The sequence below is a fragment of the Rhincodon typus genome, chromosome 35 (genome assembly GCF_021869965.1).
Source record: "Rhincodon typus isolate 14 chromosome 35, sRhiTyp1.1, whole genome shotgun sequence".
Taxonomy (NCBI): domain Eukaryota; kingdom Metazoa; phylum Chordata; class Chondrichthyes; order Orectolobiformes; family Rhincodontidae; genus Rhincodon; species Rhincodon typus.
This window is the reverse complement of record NC_063366.1, coordinates 2,531,229-2,553,631: the sequence shown is the minus strand read 5'-3', so window position 1 is coordinate 2,553,631 and position 22,403 is coordinate 2,531,229. Positions and strand designations below refer to the sequence as shown.

The window sequence follows — 22,403 nt, the reverse complement described above, 5'->3', positions numbered from 1 at the left end:
TGTGGTACCAATGAATAGCACTGTCCAGCCTTAGGTAGCTTCAAATTTGTATTACTGGCAATGCCCCCATCTGAGAATTGGAGATTATTCTACTGTACTCCAGTTACATATCCTGTACATGGTGGACAAGCTTTGTGGAATAAACAAGTGAACCTTCCGCTGGAAAATATCAAGGTTGTGATCTAGCCTCAGATCGACATCAAATATCTGTTTAGTACAAGATGGTTTCTAAACAGTGGCGACAAGGGTAGCAAGTGATGGGAACACCATCAGCCTGCAAGTTCCTCTCCATGCCACACAGCATCATGACTTGCCATTCCTTCGCTGTTGTTGGGCAGCAGTGTTGCTGCCTCACAGCACCAGGGACTGATTCCAGCCTTAGGTGACTGTATGTGAAGTTCGCACATGTTCCCAGTTTCTGCATGTCGGGTACTCCAGTTTCCTCCCACAGTCCGAAGATGTGCAGATTAGGTGTATTGGCTATGCTAAATTGTTTGTAGTGTCCTGATATATGCACACTAGGTAGATTAGCCATGGTAAATATGGGGTTATGGGGATAGGGTGGGGGCCTGGGTCTGGGTGGAATGCTCTTTGGTGAGTCAGTGCAGACTCACTGGGCCAAATGGCCTCTTTTAGCACTTTTGGGATCCTATAATTCTAAGGCAGTGGAGAACACAAAAGTCTGGGAAGGTTGAAAGAATGAGTCAATCTCTCGAGAGCTACAGAATTAAAATGATGCAATTACATTAGTCAGTATTTATCTAAGGGCCACCAACTCATAGAAAGGATGCAGAAGAACAAGGATGCAGCTCTGTAAAATTACAGAGAAATGACAACATTGAAGAATAGTTATATGGAGGACTTCAATTGCCTCAATAAAAATATGGATACTGATGGAATATGAGGCAGCAACAGGCAAATGCTCCTGGATTGTGCTCAGGAGAGTTTCCTACAGCATATGCAGACAGTCTAACAAGGAAGGAAGCATTATTAGATCTAGTCCTTAGATATGAGTTGGTCAAATGGATTAAGTGTCAGTGAGAACATTTGGGAATCAGTAATCATTGTATCATAAGGTTCAGTATGGTGTTGGCAAATAACAAGCAATGATTCAGAGTAGGAAAAATGAATTGGTGGAGAGATGACTTAAATGGGGCAAGAACAGAGCTGAGTAGGATTGATTGGAATAAGAGGCTTGTGGGAAAACCAGAAACTGATCAGTGCACTTCCTTCAAAGAGCAGATAGTTAGGCTACATTTATGAATCATTCCTCAAATGCAAAAGGTAGGACAAACAAATACAGAATTCTCTGAATGACAACAGAGGTAGAAATTAACAAAAGAAAGAATGTGCTATGACAGAAATACAGTTGAGAATCAACAGGAATATCAAAGGTTTATGGGGCGGTAAACAAGGAAGGGATGACTATGAGAAAAGACTAGCAGCTAGTATGAAGGACAATCCCAAAGTCTTCTATCAGCATATAAACAGTAAGAGAGTGATTGAAGGAGGAAGAGTAATTGGAGATCAAAAAGGGGATTTACACATGGAATTGGGGTAGGCTGTGGTGTCAAATGTATACTTTGCAACTGTCTTTACAAAAAAGGAGGATGCTGCCCAGATGGTGGTGACAGAGAAGGAAACTCTCACTAGAAAGGGTCAAAATTAACAAGCAAGAGGTCTTGGTTAGATTCATGGCACTTAAAGTTAACAAGGCAGCAAGAGCAGATAAGATGCATTAAAGGATTCTGAAGGAAGTGAAGGCAGAAATTCCACAGGCTCTGGCCATAATCTTTCAGCCTTCCCTGGACTGTGGGGAAGTGCCAGAAGACTGGAGTCTGGAGAATTGAGAACTTGATGCCATTGTTCAAAAAAAAATGGTTGTAAGGCTAATCTCAGACCAGTTGGTTTAATTTTGTTTGTGGGAACGATTTGAAAACAATTTTTCAGGGTGGAATTTTAGTCACATTGGAAAATGATGTGTTGATTAGGAAGAGTCAGCATGGATTTCTAAAGGGGAAATCATGTTTAACTAACTTCCTGGAGTTTTTGGAAGAGCTAGTGGAAAGGGTTGGTGAGGGTCATGCTTGTGACATGGTACACATGGATTTCCAGAAGGTGTTTGATACAATGCCTCACAACAGATTTCACTGTAGGTCACATTATAAAGGGGACATTGCCAACATGGACAGAAAATGGACTGAGTGGTAGAAAACAGGGTAATGGTCAATGGACCTTTTTTTAGGCTGGAGGATGGTTTGGGGGTCAGTATTGGGGCCCTAGCTTTTCCTGGTGTATATATATATTAATGATCTGGGTCTTGATGTGCACGGGACAATTTCAAAGTTTGTAACTGACAGTAAACTTCAAAGAATTGTAAACTGTAATGAAGATGGTGTGGAGCACCACTAAGATGTTTCCAAATTAGTGGAGTTGATAGATAGGTGGTAGATGAGGTTCAATGCAGAGAATTCTGAGGTAATGCACTTTGGTCAGAAGAATATTGAAAGACACCATAAAATAACAGACACAATTCTAATGAGGGTGCAGGAGCAGTAGGACCTGAGTGTGTATGTGCACAAATTATTGTCAATGGTAGGACAGATGGCAAGAGCAGTAAATAATGCATACAATGTTTCTGCTTTTTTAAAATAGGAGTATAAAGTACAAGAGCAAGAAGGTGACGTTGACTTTGTACAAGATACTTGTTAAAACTCAGCTAAAGTATTGTGTACAGTTGTAGGTAGCACATTAAAGGAAAGATGTAAATGGATTAGAAAGAGTACAGAAATTATCTACTGGTATTGTTGCAGGTGTGAGAAACTTTGAGTTATTAGGGTAGATTGAAGAAGTTGGCATTGTTCTCCTTGGAGAGAAGGTGGTTGAGAGGAGATCTGATTGAGATTTTCAAAATCATGGGTGGACTGGGCAGAATAGATAAAGTGAAGCTGTTTCCACTTATAATAAAAAACAAGAATCAGAGGTTATAGATTTAAAGTGATGGGCAAACAAAGTAAGGCTGGTGCGAGGAAACGACTTTTTCACAAAGTGAGCAGTTAGGGTATGAAATGCACTGCCTGAAAATGTTGTCGAGACAGGTTCACTTGAGGAATTTGTTTTTGGATGCTGGTGGCATACAGGGAAATGGGGAAAAGGCAGGAAATTTGCACCAGATAACAGAGCTGGTCTAGCTATTGAACTTCTACAGTGTAAGACACCTGTGATTCCGTAAGGTGGAGAATGTGTCAGGATTCTTAATGATTTCCTATTGTTGAGTTCGGTGTTTGGGAGCTGGTTATTATCTTAAGAACTGTGAACAATCAGTTCACTGTGTTGAGAAGCTAGATGTTGTCTGTCTTTTCAAATCCCTCCAAGACCTCCTAGCACCCAATTTCTATCACATCCTTCAAATGCAAAACAAAAACTTGCATTTATATACAGCTTCTTGTGGCCTTTGATGTCCCAAAGTGCTCTGCAGCCAATTAAACTATTTTCAAGTGGGGTCACTGTTGTAGAAGATGAAGCAGCCAGTGTATGCATAGCAAATTCCCACAAGAAGCAATGTGTTTTTTTTCTTTATTCATTCACGAGACAAGGGCATCACTGGCTAGGCAGCATTTATTACCCGTCCCTAATTGCCCAGAAGGCAGTTAAGAGTCAACCACATTGCTGTGGATCTGGAGTCACATGTAGGCCAGACCAGGTAAGGATGGCAGTTTCCTTCCCTAAAGGATATTAGTGAACCAGATGGGTTTTTCCTGACAATCGACAATGGATTCACGGTCATCATTAGATTCTTAATTCCAGATATTTATTGAATTCAAATTCCACCATCTGCCATGGTGGGATTTGAACCCAGGTCCCCAGGACATTATCTGGGTCTTTGGATTAACATTCCAAGCCATTACCACCAGGCCATTGCCTCCCCTTGATTGAAGGATTAATGTTCACCAGGGATAACTCCCCTGTTCTTCTTCAAAATACTGCCAGGACATCTTTTACATTCACCGTAGTAAGTGTACAAGGGGCCTTGGTTTAAGAAGCGATTTGAAAGACAGCACTCTCTCACTGCAATGCTGTGGGGTTAGCCTCACTGCTCAAGACCAGAGTGGGACTTTATCCCACAGCCCTCTAACTCACAGGTGGGAGTGTGACCTCTGAGCAAAAGTTGTTGATCAGCACAGCCAACACCCCTCTAAGATCTCTACACTCCTCAAATTTTGATCCCTTGTGGATTTGTGATTTAATCATTCCATCACTTGTGGCTGTGCATTCAGCTGCCTGGGGCCTCAGCTCTGGAAGTCACTCTCTATGCCTCTCTCTACCTCTCAGTCCTTCTATAAGGCACTCCTTAAAATCTCCCACTTTAACCATTTTTTTGTCATCTGTGTGAAGATTACTTCATGCGCCTCAGGATCGAGCATTGTTAATACTCCAGCAAGTCAGCTTGGGACATTGAACTTTGTTAAAGGTGCTACATAAACGCAGGTTATTAGTTTGTAAAATTCAGAAAGTGACAAGACAAAAATAGGTTGAAAGATGAGTGTTGTCACTGACACAAAGAGTCTGCAGAGGGGTTATAAACACTTTAAGTGAGTGGGCAAAAAAAACTTGCCAGGTCGAATATAATGTGGGGAAATGTGAGACTATTCACTTTGGCAGGAAGAATAGAGAAGCTGAATGTTATTTAAATGGAAAAAGACTGCAGAAAGCTCCAGAACACTGGGATTTGGAAGTCCTGAACCATGAATCACAAAAAGCTGACATCCAAGTTCAGTAGGTAATAGGGAAGGCAAATGAATATTAGCCTTTATTTAAAAGGGAATAGAGTATAAAAGTAGGGAGTTCTGGTAAGGCACTGATCAGACCAGAGCTGGAATATTGTGAAGAGTTTTGAACCCCTGATCTAAGGCAAGATATACTGAAATTGGAGGCACTCCAGAAAATATTTAATAGGTTGATATGTGATATGGAGGGACTGTCAGAGGTTGAGTAGGTTAGGCTTACAGTCATCGGAATTTAGAAGAATGAGAGGTGACCTCTCAGAGAAATGAAATGGAAGTCTTTACTGTAAAGGGCTGATGAGGCTAAGTAATTTATATATTCAATATGAAATATATATTTTAAGCAGTAAAAGAATCAAGTGTTATGGGGAAAAGGCAGGATCGTGGAATTGAGAATTATTAGATCAGCCATGATCTCATTGAATGGCGGAGCAGACACGATGGTCTGAATTGCCAACTACTGTTCTGACTTTTTACAGTCTCACATACATTTCACTGGAGCAGGGAAACCTCCTAAAACTCCTTTGATTTTATTATGATCATCCAGGATTCAGTTATCAACTAAACACTGACATCAAGTCACGAGAGGAGATATGAGGAAAGATTATCCAAGATCTGGTGAGGTGTGTTTTAAGGTGTGTCTTAAACGAGAAAAGTGAGGTGGCGAGGCAGAGAGGTTTAGAGAGTGAATTGCAGGTTGTGAGGCCTCGACAGCTGAAGGCATGGCCACCAACGGTGCAATGATTAAAATGGGGAGGGGTTCATGAGGCAGAATTGGACAAGCGCGGAGATCTTGGAAAGTTGGAGTCTGAAAACTAGGATATTGCAAAAGGGAGATTCTGTCATTCTCTGTTGTGAGAGGGGCAGTATTAGGGGAGAGATGTTTCATTCAAGTGGGACTAGTGAGGAAGAGCTGCATGTTTAGAGGGGAAGAACATAGGGAGAGTTCCCTCCTTGGAAGGGTAGTACTGAGAGGGATGATTTGTTACTGGACTTTGAAGTGATAATTCATCATTGTTTGCTTGGGCACCTCAAAGGGCAGTTCTGAGTTAGCAATGTTGCATGGGACTGGAGCCACATGCAGACCAGACCGAGCAGTTGTAGCAAGGTTCCTTTCACCAAGATTCTCCTAAGTGAAAGTTAGATAAGCTCATGAGGGAAAAACAAAAAGAGGAATATGCTGATTTGAAAGATAAAGAGGGGTCAGAGAAGGCTCGTGTGAAGCATAAACATCAGCATGGATCAACTGGCTTGAATGGCCTGTTTCTCACTGAAATTCTATATCTGTAAATTTTCATGTTTGGATTTGAACTCTCAATGTCTGAATTGTTAAAGCAGCTCCAAGCTATTCAGTTGCCAAACTTGGACTGAGATTTATTGAAGGGTCTAGGCCCGAAATGTTAGCCTTCCTCCTCCTATGATGCTGCTTGGCCTGCTGTGTTCATCCAGCTCTACACCTTGTTATCTGAGATTTATTGAGATGTTTTTATATGCCTTCTTTAAAGTTTTTATCCGAAGGCAACAGTCATTCCCAAAAGCCTGGGCTTGTGTTTGGTAGTTTTGCCCAGGGTTGTGGCTGATAGCTGCATTTGGGATGTGTAGACTGAGCAAGTTGTGTATCTGATTTCCCAGGATAACCCAGAACCCTTCAATCAGCTACATTGAAGTCATACCTTGCTTAGCTTCGATCACTTCCTGCCCAGTGGTTTTCTTCAAATAATTTTGGAAAATAAGTAGAGAAACTTCAAAATTTCCACTGAGTTAGTACTCCTCCTGAGTGTTTTTTTTATATTAAACACATAGACTAAAATTAAAATTGATTTTTGCCAGTAGGATAAGGGCTCGCATTGACACGATAGCCTGATTGACAGTGCCAAAGTGTCTTTTTCATTGTCCTTAAGGAGCTTGGGAAGTGGAGAACCTGGGTAGAGAAATAATTTCGCCACATTATCTGCTCCTGGTCAATATCCAGTGTGTCTGCCAGAAACAGAGAATGTGCACAGTTATAGAGTCATAGAATAACACAGCATGGAAACAGACTGTTTGGTCCAACCAACTATGTCCCAAATTAAACTAGTCCCACCTGCCTGCACTTGGCCCATATCCCTTCAAACCTTTCTTATTCATGAATTTATCCAAATGTTTTTAAATGATGTAACTGTAGCTGCATCGGCACCACTTTCTCCAGCAGTTCATTCCACACACAAACCATCCTCTGTGTAAAAAAGTTGCATCTCGTCTTTTTTAAATCTTTCTCCTCTCACCTTAAAAAAATGCCCCCTAGTTTTTAACACCCTCACTCCTCGGGAAAAGACCCTTGTATTCACCTGATCTCTGTCCCTCGTGAGTCTATCAACCTCGATAAGGTCACCTCTCATTTTCCTATGCCCTAGCGTTTCCAGTTTATGTTTATATTTCAAACCTTCCAATCTCTGTAACGTCCTGATAAATCTTTTCTGAACCGTCTCCAGTTTAATATACTTCCTACAACAGAGCGAACAGAACTGCACACAGTACTTCAGAAGAGGCCTCACAAACATCCTGTGCAACCTCAATATGATCCAACTCCTACACTCAAAGACCTGTGCAATGAAGAAAGGACTTGTATCTGATCCCCCCCAAACAGGGGAATAGCAGGCTGGCACTCAGTGTGGAACAGTCTCAAACTAAGGAGTCAGCCCCTTCAGCAAAGGAGGAGTGAGAGTTGCAGAAAATCTTGTTTCCTTTTCTTGTTTTACAGAAGGATTGCATTGTCCTACACCAGAGAAGACAGAGAGGATATACACTGCAGATAGATCTTGACCATCACCCAAGGAACAACTGACAACTGTGGGAAGACATCCACTCTCTTCACAGCATTGCTTAACACAGAGAAGTTTCAGCAGTGAAACCATCATTGGAAATTGGTCAGATCAGGGGAGCTTTGACAAGTCATCAGATCTGAAACTGGTCAGTGGTGTGGAGTCTGCCATCAGAACCAGCATTTTTGAAGGTTTGACTGTGTGTAATTGGTCGATGGAGGCTGGAAAGAAGTGTGAGTGGCTCCAAGTATGGTGAGAGCTTCCATCATTTATCGAGTCTCATGAGGCACTGACTCATTCATACAAGTGAGAAGCTGTTCACGTGTGAGACATTCACAGGTTCAAACATCCTTCAAACACATGCGATGCACCTGATATATCTGATAAATTCTTGTTGACATAAGAATTGCCACATGGAAGTGAAACAATTCAAGTGTGAAGTTTGTGGTAAAATCTTTCTGATGTTTTACAACCTCCAAATACACCAGAGAATTCACAGTGGGGGAGAAGTCCTTCAAAAACCTGGAATTCCCTCCCTCATAGCATTGTGGATCAACCCACAGCAGGAGGACTGCAGCGGTTCAAAAAGGCAGCTCACCACCACCTTCTCAAGGGCAACTAGGGATGGGCAAGAAATGCTGGCCAGCCAGCATCGCCCACATCCCACAAATGAATAAAAAAAAGTGAGGTGTGTGACTGAGCCTTTGCACAGTCATCAACGCTTGTGAATCACCAATATATTCACACAGAGGAGAAGCCTTTCAAGTGTGAGATGTGCAACAAATCCTTCTCCAAGTCATCAGCTCTCTGTCTATACCAATGTACTCACACAGAGGAGAAACCGTTCACATGCACGATATGTGACAAATCATTCTCACAGTTGCCAAACATCCAGAACAGTCACATGGGAGAGAAGGCATTTATCTGTGAGGTGTGACAAATCATTCAGTCTTCACATTTCCGCATACACCTGTGCATTCTAGTGAGTCACCATTCATGTGTGCCATGAGCAACCAGTTATTTTCATGGTCATCAACCCTCCTTGACCATCAACGCAGTCACACAGGAGAGAAACCATACCCTTGTGGAATGTGGATTGTACACATGTGGAACACTAATACATTTACACGGAAGAAACTTTACAAATGTGAAGTATGCGAAAAATCATTCTCAGACTCATTGACTCTCTGCACCCACTGATGAATTCACACAAAGGAGAAACCATTCGCCTGTGAGGTTTGTGCAAAGACCTCCACCCAATCCTCCACTTTCTAGAGGCACCGGACAATTCACACGGGGGAGAAACACTTCCAGTGTGAGGTTTGTAACTAAGCTTTCACATGCTTATCAAACCTGGTCATCCATCAGAAGATCCACACTGGAGAGAAAATCCTGGAGGTATCAGCAAAGTGTTAATGACATATCGCAGCCTTTTGTTTTACTGGAGGATTCACACAGACAAGAACCCATTCAGATGTTTGGTTTCTGAGGGGGCTTTTCACTCACTCTTTCCACCTCCTCATAGACCAGCACATTTCTAAAGAGGAGGAACTACCAAGAAACGAAGTGTGTCACAAATCATTCTCAAATTTAACTGTAAACTGCACAAGCCAAAATAATGACACAAGGGAGACACTGATGTATGTGAGACAAAGGTTTAAAGGACCTCCTGCATCAATAGACAAGCAACACAAGAGAAATTTTTCAACTGGAAGATTTGTGATAAAGCTTTTGTGATGTCTAATGACAAATCAAAAAAAGAAACAGGAGAGGGACCATTCATGAGTTGGGTGACCGAACCCACACACAGGCATCAAATCTCCAAAATGAGGAAGTCATTGCTGTGTAAGGTGTGCAACAGATCCACTTCAACATCATTGCACCTCCTGCTTTATCACAGGATCCATATGGGGGAAGTGACCCTTCAGTTATTAGGCCTGTAATCAATCATACCTGACATCTTGAACTCTCCCAGGACTCCAGAGGATTAGCACAAGGGAAACGCCTCAAATACAGCATTTGTAACAACAGTTTAAACCAAACCTCTGATCTCCTTTAGCACCAGCAAGTCCATACTGGAGAGAAATCATTCACGTGTGAGGTGTACAACAAGACTTTCACGCAGTCAGTGTACTTCCTAGTCCATCAATGCATTCACACAAGGGAGAAACGCCATCAATGAGTGTTCTTTATTAATACTTCAGACAGTTGCCAGACCTCATGAAACATCAGTACACCCATGCAGGAAACAAATTCTTCCAATTTAACATGTGTCAGGATTGTTTTACCATCTCCTTTTCTCTCACCATACACTGACGTCTCTGAATGGACTGAGAGCTGGGTCACCTCAGGTGAATCATTGAAGGCACAAATGTCCAAGGAGTTGTCAGCAAACAGAAAGATCCCTATCTCTCCTGAAAAAGGAAAGCTTACAGCAGAACAAGCTGCACAGATCTCCCTCAGTAAGGTATCCTCTGGGAACCTGAGACAGTTCCAGAAATTGGCATCTTTAATTCTGTTGTAAACTCTCAAATTTTAATACTGATCTGTCTCTCTGCATCTTCTCTAGTATGGCTGTAACACTATATTCTGCTCCCTGATGCATTTTGTATGGTACGATCTGCCTGTATAGCACGCAAAACAACACTTTTCACTATATCTTGGTACATGTGACAAGAAATCAAATCAAATCAAATCTGAAAAGGACTAAAATCCTGAGTATGGTGAGCGAGTAGGCTGAGTCTTTACAGACCTGAGGTTCCCCCAGCCCATCATATATCAATGTATTATCAGTGTGGTATGTTTACTTTACATACTTCCAAGATTCATTTCCTGTTCTGGGAAAAATCTTAAACCATTTTCAAATATTTTGTTACTTTGGTCTATTCAAAGCTCAGCATGTAATTTTTATTGTATTAGATTCAGTTTCCTTGGATTTAAATCCCAAGGCTATGTTCAGAATGCTTTTCTCCAGTAAACTGACAACGTGAAAGTTTGATTTGATTTACAGTTAAAAACAAATTTGTGCAAATGTTTAAATCAGAAAAACACATCTTTTTGACTGTTGTCCAATAAGTAAGTTGTTGCAAGTGATTCTGAAAAGATTTACATACATGTGGAGAGGCAAGGAATGATTAGGGATAGTCAGCATGATTTTGTGCGAGGGAGATCGTGTTTCACAAACTTGACAGAGTTTTTTGAGGAAGTAACTAAGAAGATTGACGAAGGCAGAGCGGTAGACATTGTTTACTTGGGCTTTAGTATAGCCTTTGACAACGTTCCACATAGTAGACTAATTAGTAAATTAGAATTCAGGCTCAGCTTGCCAATTGGATACAAAATTGGCTTAACGACAGGATGCAGAGAGTGAATGATGCAGGGTTGTTTTTCAGACTGGAGACCTGTGACCAGCAATGTTCCCAAGGGTTCAGTGCTGAGTGCACTTTTGTTTGTCATTTATATAGAAGATTTAGGTGAGAATATAGAAAGCATGGTTAGTAAGTTTGTGGATGACCAAGATTGATGGTATAGTGGACAGTGAAGAAGGTTATCAATGATTACAAAGAGATGTTGATCAATTGGGTCAGTGGCTAAAAAGTGGCAAATGGAGTTTAATTTGGATAAATGGAAGGTATTACATTTTGGTAAAACAAACAAAGACAAGATTTGATGATTAAAATAGGGCATTGGGCAGTGTTGCAGAACAGAGAGACCTAGGGGTTCAGATACATAATTCTTTGAAGTTTGCATCACATAGATAAGGTGGTTAAGAAGGCATTTAACAAGCTTGTCATCATTGCTCAGACCTTTGAATATAGGAATTACGACATTATGTTGAGGTTGTATAGGGTGGAAGTGAGGCTTCTTCTGAAGTACTGTGCCCAGTTCTGGTCGTCCTATTGTGGAAAGGATATTATTAAGCTGGAGAAGGTTCAGAAGAGATTTACCAGGATGTTGCCGGGTCTGGAAGATTTGACTTATAAGGAACGGCTGGATAGTCTGGGACTTTTTCTCACTGGAGCGTAGGAGGTTCAGAGGTGACCTCATAGAGGTTTACAAAATGAGAGGTTTAGATAAGGTGAATGCCAGGTGTCTTTTCCCTAAGGTGGGGGATTTCAAGACTGGGCTCATATTTTTAAGGTGAGAGGAGAAAGTTTTAAAAAAGACATGACAGGCCAATTTCTTTTTTACACACAGTGGTTCATGTGTGGAATGAACTTCGAGAGGAAGTGGTGGATGCGCCTACAGTGTTTAAAAGACATTTAGGTAAGTACATGAACAAGAAATGTTCGAGGGATATGGGCCACGTGCAGGCAAGTGAGACTAGTTTAGTTTGGGATTGTGGTCAGCTGTGCAACTCTATGACTCTAAGTAGGGATCACAAGGCTGTCTATTGTGCATTTCTTCAGGCATTTTTGGCTTGCTCTGTTCAACCACCCTTTTGTCAAACCCCCACATGCTAGCTTGTGAACAGCCATCTAGAATTAAAAGTGCAAAAGCCTAACTGTACAAAACATTAATGGAAATTAGCACACAAACTCCAAAAGTAAGAAGCTAAAAACTAATTACTACCAAATACGAAGACTAAGAAAATAAGTCGAAGATTGATCCCAAGACTTGCAAAGTATACAGTGCATGTTTACTCACTGCATTGATCATGAAGTCAATCAGGTCACAATATAACATCCTTAAATAAAACAATGATTTATTTCAAAGATTTCTTTAGCAAACCTCCTTGACAAAAGCAACAACTACAAGTGCACACGTTCTGGCCGAGTTTGTGTTACTTTGTATCTGTTTTATCAATGTAATCCAGCTGAAATCGACCCTATCAGCAATTTTCAATTTCAGTGATAACAACCGTAAATTGAACTTCTGTGATCTTCAACACAGGTTTATTAAACATAGCCAGGAAGTTGGTACCAACCACAGAAATGGCCACTGTTGGAAATTGGAGTCCCCTTTAAAACTCTGTTTTGGTATTCCATATTCACTATTTCCTTTGTTGCATGACATCTCATTCAATTGTGTTGTAACAGTAATAATCCTTCTTCCTACAGAAACAAGAGGTTAACAAGTGCCACGGTATTTTAAGAGCAATGTTTTTGAAAATAAGAAGGTTTTGTTCTCAAAAGGAATGAAACCAACCTCCAAACTGATATTGGCAAGAGGCCAACGGTCATGAGTAGCTGTCCCATGGTCATTGGCCAAAAGGGTTGAGACAATTGATTGACACAGAGTAATAAACCTGCCTCTGAAAAATAGGGTCTATCAACAAGTGCTCAGATGCAGATGACAGTCCTCACTGGTTGCTCATCAGAGAGGTGTTTTCTCCAGATAGACCAGATGTTGAGGAAGAAGACCCAGGGAAAAGCTCCTTAACACTTTGGCTAGGTAGCAGGCCATTTGCCAGGGTAACTGATACAACAGTTGCAATCAGTGAGCAGTGGTGTTCCTCAAGGGCCAGTACAGGGTCAACCTTTGTTTGTCAATTATTTAAATGATTTAGACGAGAATATAGAAGGCATGGTTAGTAAGTCTGTGGATGACACCAAAATTGGTGGTATAGTGGACAGTGAAGAAAGTTAGCTAAGATTACAAAGAGATCTTGATCAATTAGATCAATGAGCTGAAAGTGGCAGATGGAGTTTAATTTGGACAAATGTGAGCTATTGCATTTTGGTAAAACAAACAAGGGCAGGACTTGTACAATATAAAATACAGCCTTGGTGAGTCTTGTAGAACAGAGACCTAGAGGATCAGGAACATAGTTCTTTAAAATTTCCATCACGTATAGATAGGGTGAGTATGCAGGTGTTTATCATTCTTGCCTTCATTGCTCAGACCTTTCAGTATGGGAGTTGGGTTGTTATGTTAAGGTTGTACAAGATTTTGGTGAGGTTTCTTCTGGAGTAGTATTAAGCTGGAAAGGGTTTGGAAGAGATTTCCAGGATATTGCTGGGAATAGAGGGTTTGATTTATGAGGAGAGGCTGGATAAGCTACGACTTTCTTCACTGGAGCATAGGAGGTTGAAAGGTGACCTTATAGAGGTTTATAAAATAATAAGGCAATAGAAAAAGTGAATGGCAAATGTATTTTCCCTAGTGTAGGGGATTTCAACATGAGGGGATATATTTTTAAGCTGAGAGGAAAAAGATTTTAAAAAGACAGGGATTTTTTTTATAAAGAGAGTTTGTGTGAGCAATCAACTTCCAGAGGAAGAGGTAGATGTGGGTACAGTTACGCAAGTTTAAAAGAGATTTAGATAAGTACATGAATAAGAAATGTTTGAAGGGATATGAGCCAAGTGCAAACAGGTTGGACTAGATTAGTTTGGGATCATGGTCAGTATGGACTGGTTGGACCAAAGGGGCCTATTTACATGCTGTATGACTCTGTGACTGCCTTTATTAGGTAGGACTTAGACTTGGAACCCCTACAGTGTGGAAACAGGCCCTTCAGCCCAACAAGTCCACACCGACTCTCAGAGCATCCCACCCAGACCCATCCCCCTATAACCCACCCAATCTACACATCCCTGAACACTATGGGCAATTTAACATGCCCAATCTACCTAGCCTGCACATCTTTGGAATGTGGGAGGAAACCGGAGCACCTGGATGAAACCCACGCAGACACAGGAAGAATGTGCAAACTGCACACAGACAGACGCCCAAAAGTGGAATCAAACCCAGGTCCCTGGTGCTGTGAGGCAGCATTGCTAACCACTGAGCCACCGTGCCTCAAAATTCAAAATGTTGGCTCCAGATTAGAATAATGAAAGTGGTGAGTCACTGCCGGTTACGCCTGTTTGATGTGACTCTTCAAATTACACTCAGGTTTTTGGGCGTTCAGGCACCAACAGTCAGTCTCATTTGTGACTATTCAACGGGTTGTGGCCAGCAATTACTTCAGGGAAGTACAGGCCCACATATAATAGTTTATTTCAGTTGTGCCACATAAACAGGTGCAACAGGTAAAATAGTATCACATAGTCTTAATGACTTTTGTTACCTCAATAATATTAAACACAGTTTCTGCTTTGTTTTATGATAGAGTTTAAAACTTTCTCTCTCTCTTTTCATACTGGAGAAAGAAAAAGAGAATGGGTTGAGGAAGGAGAGGTAGAAAGCAAGACAATGTGGAAGGGAGCAGAGATTGAACGAGGAAAAGAAGAAATTGCTCCTACCCCTCTGTACTTGGTATATCCCTTGTATCTCCATTCTTCCCTTGTTCCTCAATCCTATGTTCCTCTTCTGATCTGCTTTCAAACACATTTAAGACTCCACATCCTGCACTGATGTTGTCCATTTGGAAGCCTCCATGAATGAAAAATGCTATTCCCACACTAGAAATCTCTGTCAAATATTTACCAGGAGAACTGAGACAGCAGCTGAAATTAGTGAACTCAAATGGGACAATGACTGGTTTAAATTCCCATCTGATCTACTGATCAAAGTCATTTCTGTTTCATATGTCAGTTTGCCAAGCTTCAAGAAATTCATTGCTTCAGAAATATTTGAAGGAAGTTGCATTTTAAACAATGTTCCATGTGGTGTGCAGAATGCTACAGCCCCCAAAGCATTACTTTCATAAGATATCAGATATCAGCTTCATATTGCAAGATGTTGCGTATTTCTCAAAACATCTAATTCGCAGGAAAATATTTACACTATTGTTTGCAAGTTACTCCACATATATAGCCCATCAAGAAAAATGTCACCCATGTATGTAAATACTGTTTGTTCTTTCTAGTAAGTTCCAATTTTATCTGCCCCATATGCATGTTCCACACATGACCCTTGAACCATTCAAGTCTTATTATAATAGATACCAGTTGATCAGCCAGTGTCTGCTGTCATTTCTCAGGGGAATGGCATCACTGAGGTGGGTGTTGTTGGTGTTGCCGATCTGCAGCATTTGTTGGGGAATAGTTGACCTCTGGGGTTCATGGTGGTTCAGTTCTGCACTTGATTGGTGAAATCAAACCAGCCTCTTCAAGCTGTCTGCTGTGAAAGAACAGCTTTTCCAATTGCACATAGATGTCTTTGGTTGCTAAAACAGTTCTAGTCATTCTCTTTCAGTGTGTATGATCGAGGTGACAACCTTTCTACACAGTTGCCAAATGAGCTCATTTTTGTTGAGTGTGTTGAATGTTTGCACCCAGGCCAGCTCAACTGGTGACAACAGCCTGCAGTCAGAAAGATGTCTTGAATTGGCTTGTGGTCAGATTCCACCATCACCTCCTTCTCTCTCCCAAAGGTACTGCTTGAAGATTTCACAAAGATAATAGGTTTTCTTTCTGAATCTGTGCATAGTGTTGTGTAGTTAGTGTTGACTCTGGATACAAACACAATGGGTTTCCCTCACTGCATGGGGCTTGCTCCAAGTCCTGTGTCACTGACATCACACTGCAGGGTGCCTCCATTGTTGACATCATAATCCCTCCGCACTGGTGATGTCATCACTAGGTGTTTGATGGGAGTGAAAGCTGCGTCTTGTTCTGTGTCCCAGTCCCACTGAACACCCTGCACAGTGAGACTGTGTACACTGTTACACACTCTGAGGACAGATTGGCAAAAGCCTGGTTGCATAGATCCCTGTGTAAGTTCATTGATGTTCCAGGAAGTCCAAAAGCCATGTGAAGGATTAATTACAGACCTCATACTGCTAGGCCTGTGTCAGTGCATTGATGGACCAGTTATAATTTGACTGCAGGAAAACCTTGCCACAAACATTGCACCTGATGAGTTTCACCACTATCTGAATTCTGTGTTTTGCAAGGTGGTCAGAATCATTGCAAAACCTTCATCATAAACATCACACTTAAATGTTCACTCCCCGGTGTGGGTTCTCTGGTGGAGGAGAAGGCTCCATGACCTCGAGAATGATTTGTCGCACATCTCACACATGAATGGTTTCTCCCCTGTGTGAACACGTTGGTGAACAAGGAGGATTGATGACTGAGTGAAGGATTTGTCACACACCTCACACTTAAACGGTTTCTCCCCTGTGTGAATACGTTGATGTGTACGAAGGTTCCCTGACCGTGAGAATGATTTGTGACACACCACACAGCTGAATGGCTTCTCCCCTGTGTGAATTCTTTGGTGCTCACGGAGGGTCGATGATTGTGAGAATGACTTGTCGCACATGTCACAGGTGAATGACTTGTTGCCTGTGTGAGTAGGCCGATGATGCACCAGACCTGACAACTGTGTAAAACTCTGGTTACACACTTCACATGTGAATGGTTTCTCCCCTGTGTGAATGCGCTGATGATTACGGAGGTTCTCTGTCCGTAAGAATGATTTGTCACAAACCTTGCATCTAAATGGTCTCTCCCCTGTGTGAATGCGTCGGTGTGTGTGGAGATTCTCTGACTGCGAGAATGATTTGTCACATACCTCACATGTAAACGGTCTCTCCCCTGTGTGAATGCGTCGGTGTTTTCGAAGTTCCCCTAATGTCAAGAATGCTTTATCACACACCTCACACCTGAATGGCTTTTCTCCTGTGTGAATGCGTTGGTGCACAAGGAGGCTGGATGACTGTGAAAATGATTTCGCACAAATCTCACATCTGAATGGCTTTTCCCCTCTGTGAATGGGTTGGTGATTCAGCAGGCCCGATAGCTGTGTGAAGCCCTTGTTACACACCTCACATTTGAATGGCTTCTCCCCAGTGTGAATACGTTGGTGATTTGTGAGTGTCAGTGACCTTGCGAAAGCTCGGTCGCACAACGTACACTTGAATGGTTTCTCTTTCATGTAGCTGCCCTTGTGTTAATAGTAGTACAACAGATGTACCTTGTCTGTGTAGAGACCTTACAAGTTTGTGTAGCTCTTCTCACAGACCTCTCACTTAAACAGCCCCACGGCTATAGCAGTGAGTCAGCGGCTCATGATATGCCAAAATCCCCCTGACCCAACTGATTTCTGGATGATGGTTTCACTACCCAACTTTCTCTGTGTTGAGCAATGCTGAGAAGAGACGCGGTGTCTTCGCACAGTTGTGCAGTTGTTCCTTGGGTGATGGTCAGATCTATCTGTGGTCTCTATCCTCTCTCTATTACGTGGCGTTCTATAGTGCAATCCTTCTGTAAAACAAGAGAAGGAAATGTGATTTCCTTCAACTGCATCTCCTCCTTTGCTGAAGGGGCTGACTCTTCATTTCTTTCTATCTCACTTTCAGAGAATGTTGGGGTCACTAGCTTGGTCAGCATTTGTTGCCCATCCCTAACTGCCCGTGGTGATGAGCTGCCTTCTTGAACCAGACAGTTCACTGGGTCACTGGGTGTTGGGAAGGGAGTTCCAGGATTTTGCCTCAGTGATAGTGAGGGAATGATGTCTTAGTTCCATGTTATTACAGAGACTTAGTTGAGAGAGGAACAGGTCCAGAGTGGCGTTATTTTAGACAAGATAAAGAGATAAAGAAGGTGGAGGAGTTGCATTACTAATTAGAGAGAGTGTTACATCTGCACCCAGAGAGGACATACTGGAGAGCTCATTCTCTCAGGCAACATGGGTAGAGCTCAAAAATACGATGGGTGCAATCACTCTGATAGGATTATACTTTAGGCCCTCCAACAGCGACCGAGACATTGAGGAACAAATATATAGGCAGACTGTGGAAAAACACAATAGAAACAAAGGTGTCACAGTGGGTGGCTTTAACTTGCCCAATATTGACTGAGACTCCCTTTAAAGCAAGAGTTTGATGGGGCACAATTTGTTATGTGCATATTAGAGGGTTTCTTGAAACAGTACGTGGATAGTCTAACTGGAGAAGAGGCCATACTGGCCAGGTGACTGACCTTTCAGTGGGAGAGCATTTTGGAAAATGTGATCACAACTCCTTAAGTTTTAAAATAGCTATGAATAAGGATAAGGCAGGACCATGTGGCAAGGTACTAAATTGGGGGAGGGCAACTTACGTCAGTATTAGGTAGGAGCTAGGGAATGTTAATCAGGAGGAACTGTTATCAGGCAAGTCCACATTTGACATATGGGTATTGTTCAAAGATCTGCTGTTGAGAGTTCAAGACTGGCATATTCCAGTAAGGAGGAAGGGCAAGGTAAGGGACCCTTGGATGATGTGGGTGGTTGTAAATTTAGTCAAAAGACAAAAATGTATATAGAAGATTTAGGAAGCTAAACTTGGACAGGGCCCATGAGGAATATAAAGAAAGCAGAAAAGAACTCAAGCAGGGATTTAGGAGAGCAAGAAGGGACCATGAAATGACCTTGGCAAGTGGGGGTTAAAGAGAATCCCGAGGCATTCAAAATATACATTAAAACCAAAGGGGTAACTAGGGAGAAGGTACGACCACTTAAGGATAAAGGAGAGAACTTGTGCTTGGAGGCAGAGGATATGGGTGAGATCCTAAATGAATACTTTGCGTCAGTATTCACCCAGGAGAAGTATATGGAGGTTAGTGAGATTTGTGAGGAGCATGCTGATATACCATGGCATTTTGAGATCAAGAAAGAAGTGGCATTGGGTCTCTTGAAGAGCATTAAGTGGTTAAGTCCACTTGTCCAATGACATCAACCCTGGGTTATTGTGAGAGGCAAGAGAGGAGACTGGTGGGGCCTTGACCATGCTATTTATATCCTCGCTAGCCACCAGAGAGGTCCTAGAGGACTGCTGGGTAGCTAATGTTGTTCCTCTATTCAAGAAGGGAAATAGGAATGATCCAGGAAACGAAAGACCAATCAGTCTCAGATCGGAGGGTTAGAAGCTATTGGAGGGAATTCTTAGGGATAGGATTTATTTGCATTTGGAAAAACATGACCTAATTAGGGACAGTCAGCATGGCTTTGTGCAGGGCAGGTCATGTTTGAATTTTGCAAGGAGGTGACAAAGGTGATCAATGAGGGTAGAGCAGTGGATGTTCATAGAATCCCTACAGTGTGGAAACAGGCCCTTTGGCCCAACAAGTCCACATCGACTCTCACAGCATCCCACTCAGACCCATTCCCCAAAAACCCACCTACCCTACACATCCCTGAAAACTACAGACAATTTAGCATGGCCAATCCACCTACCCTGCGCATCTTTGGACTGTGGGAGGAAACCAGACCACCCAAAGGAAATCCAGGCAGACAGGGGGAGAATGTGCAAACTCCACACAGACAGTTGCCCGAGGGTGGAATCGAACCTGGGTCCCTGGTGCTGTGAGGCAGCAGTGCTAACCACTGAACCACCATACTGCCCCGATGTTGTCTACATTGATTTTAGTAAGGCTTTCAACAAGGTGCCTCCCATAGGCTCATCCAGAAGATTAAGATGTAAGGGATCCATGGTGACTTGGCTGCACAGATTTAGAACTGGCCTGCACATAGAAGGCAGAGGGTAGCGGTGGAAGGGTGTTTTTCAGGCTGGAGGTCCATGACTAGTGGTGTTCCAAAGGGATCCGTAATCCTGTGGTATGTCACTGGATACAGGTTTCCAGTCAAAAAACCTTGCAACCATCACTCTTTGCTTCCAACAAGTGATCCACTTTTGGATCCAATTTTCCAAACGGCCCTGGATCCCAAAGGCTCTTATCTTCTTGATAAGTCACCCAAGCTAGAGCTTGCAAAAAGCCCTACCAAAATCCACATAGACAACATCAACTGCATTACCCTCACCTACACACCTTTTGCCACCTCCTTGAAAAAAACTTAATCAGATTTATTAAACATGATCTCCCCCTGACAAATCCTTGCCTCTCCTGACAGAAAATAATTCTGTCCCTCAGAATTTTTTCCAATAATCTGTAAGGCTAGACTCACTAAAGTGAGAGTCACTGGTCTATAGTTCCCTGGTTTATCCTTACCACCCTTCTTGAATAATGATATTACATCCTCCAATCCTCTAACACCCTTTCTGTGTTAAGGGATTATTTAAAAATTAATGTCAGAGCCTCTGTAAACCCCTCCCAAAGCAGCCAAGGTTACGTCTCCTCTGGGCCTGGAGATTTACCCACTTTTTAGTCCAGAGTCTGTAAGTACCTGTTCCCTCTCAGGGTAAACTTGTTCAAGAAGATCAGTCCCCTTCCCTGATTTCTATATCTGCATTGGACACCTCAATAGTGAACACACAAGAAAAGTACTCATTTGAATCCTCACCCACACCTTCCAGCTGTACACACAGATTGTGCCTTTCGTCCCAAATGGACCCTACTTTATCCTGATTAGAAAATTATGTTGTTCTTTTATGTAACTGACATTGTGGGTTTGGAAGGTAAAGCAGTGCATCTTGTAGAAGGTACATGTTGCTGTCACTGTTGGTGGTGAAGGAAGTGAATGCTGAATGGTGGTAGATAGACTGCTAAACAAGTGGGCAATTTACTCGTGGGTGGTGTCACCTTGTTGCGTGTCATCCAGGCAAGGGGACCGTAATAGTTAAACAGCAAAGGTTCAAATGTTGTAATTGTACCAACCTTCACCACTCCCTTTGACAGCTGTTTCCATACATGCGCCACCCTCTTGCATGAAAATGTTGCCCCTTAAGTCCCTTTTAAATCTTTACCCTCTTCACCTTAAACCTATGCCCCTCTAGTTTTGGCCTCTGCTACTGTGGGAAAAAAGACCTTGCTTATTTATTCTATTCATGACCTTCATAATTTTATAAACCTCTATAAGGTCAGCCCTCAGCCTCCAGTGTTCAGGGAAGATAGCTCCAGCCTATTCAGCCTCTCCCTACAGCTCAAACCCTCCCATCCTGGCAACATCCTTGTAAATCTTCTTTGAACCCTTTCAAGCTTCACAACATCCCTCCTATCGCAGGGAGACCAAAATTGCACGCAGTATTCAAAACGTCATGTGCAGCTGCATCATGACGTCCCATTACAAGATGATCAGAGGATTAGATAGGGTGGACAGTGGGAGCCTTTTTCCTCGGATGGTGATGGCTAGCACGAGGGGACATAGCTTTAAATTGAGGGGTGATAGATATAGGACAGATGTCAGAAGTAGGTTCTTTACTCAGAGCATAGTAAGGGCGTGGAATGCCCTGCCAGCAAAAATAGTAGACTCGCCCACTTTAAGGTCATTTAAATGGTCATTGGATAAACATATGGATGATAATGGAATAGTTTAGGTTAGATGGGCTTCAGATTGGTTTCACAGGTCGGCGCAACATCGAGGGCCGAAGGGCCTGTACTGGGCTGTAATGTTCTATGTTCTATATCCTATGCTCAATGCACTGACCAATAAAGGCAAGCATAGAAAGCGCCTTCTTCATTATCCTGTCTACCTGGGACTTCACTTCCAACGAACTTATGAACCTTCACTCCAAGATCTCTTTGTTTAGTAACACTCGCCAGGACCTTAACCACTCCAGAATATCCTACAACCGCTCTGAGACATCCAGGAGTCCTAGCACCAGGGAGGCAACACACCATCCTGGACTCTTGTTTGTGGCCACAGAAACGCCTATCTATTCCCTTTACGATTTAATCCTCTCATTACACCCCATCTTCTCATATTCAGGAATGAGCCATCAACTAAACTCAGCCTGGAAATCAGAGGGAAATGCTTCCAATAAACACACTCAATATCCAACACACAGCTCCAGTCAAACAGTTCAGCACAAAGCACCAAGTAAACAGCTCTCTCAGCTGGATCTTCTCACACAGCATAAGGGACATTTCCACCCCTGACTGCCCACAGGATAGTCAGACTGCCTGTAGATTGGTGTGGATATTATGGGATACAATTTGTATAAAAGCTGCTCCTTCACTCACCATCTCCTCACTTGGTTTTCAGTCCCTATAGGAAGTGAACCCGCTCTGGAAGAGGAAGAGGAGAGAATGGGCAGAGTGGGTGG

General features: G+C 42.4%; 1 protein-coding gene across 2 annotated transcripts; it reads right to left on the bottom strand.

Annotated features, from left to right (window-relative positions):
- Positions 1-12,260: 12,260 nt before the first annotated feature.
- Positions 12,261-22,355, bottom strand: LOC109933486 (zinc finger protein 271-like). 2 transcript variants are annotated; one of them, XR_007265566.1, is made up of 3 exons: positions 22,321-22,355; positions 14,776-17,685; positions 12,261-12,639 (listed from the first exon to the last, which is right to left on the bottom strand). XR_007265566.1 is itself a non-coding variant. In XM_048616785.1 (2 exons), exon 2 carries the CDS (start codon positions 17,354-17,356, stop codon positions 16,421-16,423), a length of 936 nt encoding a protein of 311 aa, XP_048472742.1. In that variant the 5' UTR covers positions 17,357-17,685; positions 22,321-22,355; the 3' UTR covers positions 14,253-16,420. The 2 variants fall into 2 exon arrangements, 1 of the variants encoding a protein (XP_048472742.1); XM_048616785.1 differs by lacking the exon at positions 12,261-12,639 and having other exon boundaries at positions 14,253-17,685.
- Positions 22,356-22,403: the final 48 nt, after the last annotated feature.

What these genes read in the sequence shown, in the direction of transcription:
- LOC109933486 (XM_048616785.1), bottom strand. Translation starts at nt 17,356, where the DNA reads ATGAAAGAGAAACCATTCAAGTGTACGTTGTGCGACCGAGCTTTCGCA.